This window comes from Salvelinus sp. IW2-2015, linkage group LG35 (assembly GCF_002910315.2).
Source record: "Salvelinus sp. IW2-2015 linkage group LG35, ASM291031v2, whole genome shotgun sequence".
In the NCBI taxonomy this organism is placed as follows: Eukaryota; Metazoa; Chordata; class Actinopteri; order Salmoniformes; family Salmonidae; genus Salvelinus; species Salvelinus sp. IW2-2015.
This window is the reverse complement of record NC_036874.1, coordinates 1,477,954-1,486,492: the sequence shown is the minus strand read 5'-3', so window position 1 is coordinate 1,486,492 and position 8,539 is coordinate 1,477,954. Positions and strand designations below refer to the sequence as shown.

The window sequence follows — 8,539 nt, the reverse complement described above, 5'->3', positions numbered from 1 at the left end:
AGTGTCTGTCTGTCTGTTGTCGCTCTGTGCTAGTTAATAACAATGTCTGACTCCATGGGTGTTATCTCTATGTCCCTGTACTTTGTACATCTCATGGTCCGAGTGCTTCTCGACACTTCTTGTGGAGGCGCGATGTCGCTGAGACACTCCCTACTGTTTACCTCCGCTGAGCGCACGTCCCTACTGTATTACCTCACGCTGGCAGCACTCCCTACTGTCTTACCTCCGCTGAGCAGCCTCCCTACTGTATCTCTACCTCACGCTGAGCGCTCCCCTCTGTTTACGCTCACGCTGAGCAGCCTCCCTTATGTATTCCTCCGCTGAGCAGCACTCCCCTACTGTCTTACTTCACGCTAGAGCGCACCCTCTACTGTTTTAGCCTCACGACTGAGCGCACTCTCCTACTGTCTTCCCTCCGCTGAGCGAGCACTCCCCTAGTATTTACCTCCGCTGAGCAGCACTCCCCCTACTGTATGTACTCCCGTGGCAGCCTTCCGTATTCTACTGATTCCTCAGCGCTGAGCAGCACTCCCCTTACGTGTTCTACTCACTTGCAGCGCCTCCCTCCTACTGTATTAGCCTCCGCTGAGCGCACTCCCCCTACGTATTACCTCACGTGCGCAGCACTCCCCCTACTGTCTTACCTCACGCTGGCACGCACTCCCCCTTTACTGTATTACCCTCACGCTGCAGCACTCCCCTACTGTTACCTCACGCTGGCAGCACTCCCCTATTTATTACTCACGCTAGCGCACTCCCCCACTGTATACCTCACGTGAGCAGCACTTCCCCTACTGTATTCTCCGCTGGGAGCATGCACTCCCCTCTGTATTACCTCACGACATGAGCGCACTCCCCACTGGTATTACCTCACCGCTGAGCAGCCACTCCCCCTACTTTTATTACCTCACGCTGAGCGCACTCCCCCTACTGGTGACCTACGCCCGGCAGTCTTCCCTCTACTGTATTACTCACTGCTGAGCGCACTCTCTACTGTATACCTCCGCTGAGCAGCACTTCCCCCTACTGTATTACATCCGCCTGAAGGCAGCACTCCCTTCTGTATTACCTCCGCTGGCCGCACGTCCTTCTACTGCTTACCTCACGCTGAGACAGGCTCCCCCTTACTGTCATTACCTCACGCTGAGCGGCACCTCCCTTCTGTTACTCACGCTGGCAGCACTCCCCCCTACTGTCATACCTCACGCTGAGCGCACTCCCCCTACTGTATACCCTTCCGCTGAGCGCACTCCCCTACTGTATTACCTCACGCTGAGCACCTCCCCCTATGTCTATCCTCCCGCTGGCGCACTCCACTACTGTTTTACTCACGCTGGCGCACTCCCCTACCTGTATTACCTCCGCTGAGAGCAGCCGTCCTACTGTATTACCTCACGACTGAGCGACTCCGCCTACTGTATTACTACGCTTGAGCAGCATGTCCCTACTGTAATTCCTCCGCTGAGCAGCCCCCTCTCCTGTACTTACCTCACGCTGGCAGCTCCTGCTACTGTTTTACCCGCCACGCTGAAGCGCCTCCGCCCTACTGTTATTACCTCCGCCGAGCGTACTCCCTCTACGTATTACCTCGCGTCTGCGCACGCACTCCCCTACTGTTTCCTCACGCTGAGCGCACATCCCTACCTGTCGTTACCTCCGCTCGGCCACTCCCTCTATTGTCTTACTCCGCTGAGCCGCCACTTCCCCTACTTATTACTCACGCTGAGCAGGCACTCCCTCTGTATTACCTCACGCTGAAGCTCCACTCCCTGTACTGTCTTACCTCACGCTGAGGCAGCACTCCCTTACTATATTACCTCACACCGGCGGCACTCCCCCTCTGTATTACCTCACGCTAGCAGCACTCCCTACCTGTATTACCCCGCTGAAGCAGCACTCCCTCCCCCCCTACTGTCTTACCTCACGTGAAGCAGCACTCCCCCCTATAGATGACCTCACGCTTGAGCAGACCTCCTCCTACTGTTTACCTCCACGCTGAGGACAGCAGCATCTCCCCCTACGTCTGTACCTCAGCTGAGCCAGACTCCCCCTATGGGATTTACCCACGCTGAAGCAAGCCCCCCCTACCTTGTTCTCGCTAAAGCCACCTCCCCTGTTTACCTCACGCGAGCCACATCCCTACTAGTATTACTCACGCTGAGCAGCACTCCCCCTACTTATGTTACCTCCACGCTGAGGCAGCACGTCCTCCCTTACTGTACCTTCTCACGCTGAGCAAAGCACTCCCCTACTGTTATTAACCTCACGCTGCAGCAGCACTTCCCTCTACTGTATTACCTCACGCTGAGCAGCACTCCCCCTACTGTATTACCTCACGCTGAGCAGCACATCCCCTAGCTGTTTTACCTCACGCTAGACAGCACTCCCCTTACTGTTTACCTCACGCTGGGTCGCACGTCGCACACTTACTGTATTACCTACCAGCGAGATGAGCAGAAGGTACTCACCTCGACTGCTAATTACCCCGCTGGAGAGACACTCCCTAATGTATTACCTTCACGCTGCAAAGCAAACTCCCCCTACTGTATTTCCCTCACGCTGCAGCCGCGACTCCCCCCTACTGTATTACCTCACGCTGAGCAGCACTCCCCCTACTGTATTACCTCACGCTGCACCTCCCCATTCACTGAACCTTCTTCCAGACAGGACAATGACAACAATAGAGACAAAACAAGATATACACACAGTTTTTACTTCATAACTATCAGCTCGATATGTGAGAATCGTAATAATCTAGTTAGCCTGCTAGTTAAACAGGCAAAAATGACCTAACACTAATGTTATTCAAGGGAGATGTACATTTGTTGTGGGTAGCTACCAATTCTTTGTGGGTAGCTAGCTAACAATTCTTCGTGGCTATCTGGCTAGCTATCAGTACTAGTAGCTAGCCAGTTAGCCCTATTGACTTATTATGGGCTCTACTCTAAGTAGGCAGGTAAACATGCCCATAATGATCACAGCATGTATTTATTAACGTATCAAGATATCAAATATTGTCGTCTGGCAACATATGAGATGTGAATAGGCAACGTTTCATTCCCGAGTGTATTTGCTCTCGTTTCAGCTCAAATAATGGCTGCCATTTTGATTTCAAGGACATTTGCGTCATATTTTTTTTGTTGTTGAAGCTTTCATCGACGCATGTCCGAACGGAGTATGCAATTCAGAAGGGCCTCTGTGCGCCGTGTGGCATACTTTGATTTGGACTCGTACTCCCGACCTTCCATCGTTCCCCCGGTTTGCGTGCTCGGAGCACGGCAGTATGCATTTTGAGAAACACCCAATGTGTTTGCTTCATCTAGTAACATTTCTTCCTTCCGACCCTTTTTTCCCCCAGGCTGACCAATGACGAGTCGAGACAGAACTGGGAGACCTACGGCAACCCAGATGGTCCAAGAGGTACACCTAGTCAACAACCCGGTTCAACTTCTCAATGTTATAATATTTTAATAATAATTTCATTGATCCTACGTCCCAAGCGCGTCTCCTTCCTCCAAAAGTGTGCACTTGCTCCACCAATCCAATGCTTTTAGACTAGTGGACACTTCGGAGGGAAGGAGATGGTGGAGCGCCACGCACCTCTGGACTCTATTTCAGGCCCGCGGTTGGTTTGGCTAAAATAAAATATGTGTTTTTCACAAAACCCACACGTAGACAGACAGGCAGGCAGAGACCGACACGTAGACACACAGGCAGGCAGAGAACCGACACGTAGACAGACAGGCAGGCAGAGAGACCGACACGTAGACAGACAGGCAGGCAGAGAGACCGACACGTAGACAGACAGGCAGGCAGAGAGACCCACACGTAGACAGACAGGCAGGCAGAGAGACCCACACGTAGACAGACAGGCCGGCAAGAGACCCACACGTAGACAGACAGGCAGGCGAGAGACCGACACGTAGACAGACAGGCAGGCAGGAGACCCACACGTAGACAGACAGGCAGGCAGAGAGACCCACACGTAGACAGACAGGCAGGCAGAGAGGCCTACACGTAGACAGACAGGCAGGCAGAGAGACCCACACGTAGACAGACAGGCAGCCTTTACAATAGAACGCTTGTTACCACGACAGCCTTTACAATAGAACGCTTGTTACCGCGACAGCCTTTACAATAGAACGCTTTACCACGAAGCCTTTATAATAGAACGCTTGTTACCACGACAGCCTTTATAATAGAACGCTTTGTTACCACGACAGCCTTAACAATAGAACGCTTGTTCCAACGACAGCCTAACAATAGAACACTTGTTACCACGACAGCCTTTATAATAGAACGCTTGTTACCACGACAGCCTTTATAATAGAACGCTTGTTACCACGACAGCCTTAACAATAGAACGCTTGTTACCACGACAGCCTTTATAATAGAACGCTTGTTACCACGACAGCCTTTATAATAGAACGCTTGTTACCACGACGCTTTATAATAGAACGCTTGTTAACGACAGCCTTAACAATAGAACGCTTGTTACCACGACGCCTTAACAATAGAACACTTGTTACCACGACAGCCTAACAATAGAACACTTGTTACCACGACAGCCTTTATAATAGAACACTTGTTACCACGACAGCCTTTACAATAGAACGCTTGTTACCACGACAGCCTTAACAATAGACACTTGTTACCACGACAGCCTTTACAATAGAACGCTTGTTACCACGACAGCCTTTATAATAGACAAAAAGTGACTAGTTTGCATCCCTAAGACAGAACGACAGGCAGGCAGAACGACAGGCAGGCAGAACGACAGAACGACAGGCAGACAGAACGACAGGCAGACAGAACGACAGGCACTACTTTACCTGTGGTACTTGGATGTTGTCCGTGGGTCGTATGGTGGCCCCTTTGTTGCTGCGGGGGTCAAACTCGAATGCAGCCGTCAACACCTGGATAACCCTACACATGAAGCGTGAAAAACGATAATATCAGCACCATTGGCTAATTCCATTTGTGCCACAAAGAAAAGTTAGCATTTGGAAACAGTGGCCAGGTAACGTAGCCAAAGGTTTGTTGTCACACTGGTCCATAGACTGATTACATGGTAAGGAAAACAAAAAATGTGTCATTTTATAATTTGGGTGAAGTACCCCTTTAAACTGCGGTCAGGTTCGTTAACTCACGTTTCATGTTCATGTTCGGCGTCTTGTACATAAAGTGCATGAAGAGTTGTGTTGTGTTGATCAGTATCTGGTCTCCACTGTAACGTATAGACGATACCACCACGTACCCTGAGGTGGAGAAGAGAGAGTTGAGGAAAGATTGAAGGAACTAGAGAAGAGCAGAAACGAGGTTGGGAGGTTTCTCATACCGTTTCTGTACCATTGGTTAGTTGTTGACGGGTACTCAGATTTGCGTATACCGTTTCGTTTATAATAATAATAAGCTTCTTTTTGGGAGACGCACAAAACAATTTAGGCAGCAGGGATTTTGATCCAGGAAGGGTTGAACGTCTCCGCTGTATCAAGAAGCTTGGGCTGCGTTTCAAACTCAAAGTAGATAGCACTCAGCCCTAAACCTTCTTCAGGCCCCTAAACCCCCCTCGGCCCCTAAACCCCTCGGCCCCAAAACCCCCCTCGGCCCCCTAAACCCCCTCGGCCCCCAAAACCCCCTCTGGCCCCAAACCCCCTCGGCCCAAACCCCTCTCGGCCCCTAAACCTCTCTCGCCCCTAAACCCTCTCAGCCCTAAACCCCCCTCAGCCCTAAACCCCCTCCAGCCTTAAACCTCTCTCAGCCCTCAAACCTCTCTCAGCCCTAAAACTCTCTCAGCCCCTAAACCCCCCTCGAAGCCCTAGAACCCTCTTGCGCCCTAACCCCTCGGCCCTAAAACCTTCTCACCCCTAAATCCTCTCTGACCCCTAAACCCTCTCGACCCTAAACCCTCTCGACCCCTAAACCTCTCAGCCCCTATAACCTCTCAGCCCCTAAACCCCTCTCAGCCCCTAAACCCCTCTCAGCCCCTAAACCCTCTGCCCTAAACCTGAGTAACGTATCTAGTCACCACTCCTGTCAGATAGCTAGCTACAGTAGATTAATGTACCTAGTAAGCTAACGTATCTAGCCAGCACTTCTGTCAGGTAGCTAGCTAGCTACAGTTACCCATTTGCCGGCTAGCTAGTTTTATAGTTTGGTCATTTATTCCAATATTATTTCAGAATTGCAAAAAAATATGTTTATGAATCTAGCACGTATTATAGGCTCCTCACTTGAGACTAAGCCAATTTTACGCTTAAAATCAATGTGTGTGTGTAGGTGTGTATACAGTGGGGCAAAAAAGTATTTTGTAGTCATCCAATTGGTGCCAAGTCTCTCCACTTAAAAAGATGAGAGAGGGAAATAAATTCATTATATCCTACAATGTGATTTTCAGGATTTTTTTTCTCATTTTTGTCTGTCTTAGTTGAAGTGTAACCTATGATGAAATTACAGGCCTCTCTCATCTTTTTAAGTGGGATAACTTGCCAATTGGTGGCTGACTAAATACTTTTTTGCCCCACTGTATATATATATATATATATATATATATATATTTATTTATTTTAGCAAGCTAGCTTTCATACTTTTTTCTGACATGCCGAAAATGCAGCCTTGATTACATTTGAACTTCACGGCCCAGAGTTTGACATGTGACTACAGTTTGCATTGAATTGCGGGTCATATCGATGGTCTGCGCCAGTGACCAAAGATGTTCCTCGCTCCCTTCAAGCTGAACCAAGGGCCGAGGGGTCCAACGTCAGTGAACTGGACTTCCACTTAAGATGGCAAACAACTGCATTCCGGTTTCGACTAGATCCCCCATCGTTAAAAAATAACGTGTTTGGACTGCAGCCTTGACCTTAATATCTAGCCACTTAGCTAGCCACTAGCTGCAAGTTAGTAAACCGCTGCAAAGGCTGGTGAGCCCTGAGCTGGAATATCTTTGAGACAATTTATTTATAGTTCTAAGCAAGTGGCGTAGCACGCACCGCCCAGAGACAGGTATTGAAAATCATTCCATCAGTATTTTTTGAAATACACCGTTTATACCGTATACTGGTGTATTGCCCAAGCAACACCACAGATCTGAGTTTCTATGGTAACAGAGTCTCTTACCACAACAACAGGTAGATGACCATGAAGGCTAGACCATAGACCAGCAATACCTAGAGACAGAGAGGGGGTGAGAGAGAGGGAGAGGGGAGACAGAAGAGACAGAGAGGGGGTGAGGGAGGGAGGGAGAGAGACAGAGAGGGAGAGAGAGAGGGAGAGGGGGTGAGGGGGAGAGGGGTGAGAGACAGAGACAGAGAGACAGAGGGGGGTGAGAGACAGAGACAGAGAGACAGAGGAGAGAGAGAGAGTAGAGAGGAGAGAAGAGACAGAGAGGGGGTGAGAGACAGAGACAGAGAGGGGGTGAGAGACAGAGACAGCAGAGGGAGAGAGACAGAGAGAGAGAGAGGAGCGACAGAGAGAGACAGACAGAGAGAGGAAGAGACAGGGGGACAGAAAGACAGAGGGGGACAGAGAGACAGAGGGGTGAGGAGAGAGACGGAGAGAGAGGGGTTGAGGGAGAGAGGGAGAGGAGAGCAAAGAGAGAGGAAACAGAGAGAGGGGGGTGAGGGAGAGAGAGAGGGGGTGAGAGACAGAAGACACAGAGGGAGAGAGACAGAGAGAGAGAGAGAGCGACAGAGAGAGACAGAGAGAGAGAGACAGAGAGAGACAGACAGAGAGAGGAAGAGAGCAGGGGCAGAAGAGACAGAGGGGGACAGAGAGACAGAGGGGGTGAGGAGAGAGAGGTAGAGAGAGGGGTTGAGGAGAGAGGGAGAGGAGACGAACAGAGAGAGGAAACAGAGGAGAGGGGAGGGTGAGGGAGAGAGAGGGGGTGAGGGAGAGGACAGAGAGAGGGGTGAGGGAGAGAGAGGGGGTTGAGGAGAGAGAGACAGAGAGAGAGGGAGTGGAGGGAGAGAGACAGAGGGAGAAGGAGAGACAAAGAGAGAGGGGGTGATAGAGAGAGAGAGAGAGGGTGAGGGAGGAGAGGGGGTGATGGAGAGAGACAGAGAGAGGGAGTGAGGGAGAGAGACAGAGGGAGAGGAGAGACAAAGAGGAGGGGTAGGAGAGATCTGTTAACTCAGTAATGTATAAAACAACAGGGTGGATAAAACCTAACAGGAAAAATACATTACCAGCATATGAGTTCTTGGAGTCTATCGACCACGCAGGCAGAGCGATGCCAAAACTAGTGGCTGGAGTAGGAGGGAGAGGAAGGAGGAAGAGGAGAAGGAGGAGACATGAAATGTAGATTGTTTAATGAAACTAGGACCAGGGTTTCAAACTAATTTTGTCCCGGGAAGGGGGGGGGCACATTCGGTCTCAACGAGGTCCGGAGGGTCACACTTAAAATGATTATATTTCCACGCCATCAAAATGAGCCAAAAAACATTTCCCTCTATCCATCGCTTTTGGAATTTTGATGCTCCCTGACTGTCTAGCTTTGATTTAGATGACTGTTGTCAAACTGGACACAGTGACGAGACTA

At 50.2% G+C, this 8,539-nt stretch overlaps 1 protein-coding gene across 1 annotated transcript in view; it reads left to right on the top strand.

The window, feature by feature from the left end:
* Window positions 1-8,539, top strand: part of sec63 (SEC63 homolog, protein translocation regulator) — a 28,410-nt gene that overhangs the window by 7,861 nt on the left and 12,010 nt on the right. Inside the window, 1 exon segment of the mRNA XM_070437301.1 lies at window positions 3,359-3,420. Coding sequence (XP_070293402.1) covers window positions 3,359-3,420 — 62 coding nt within the window.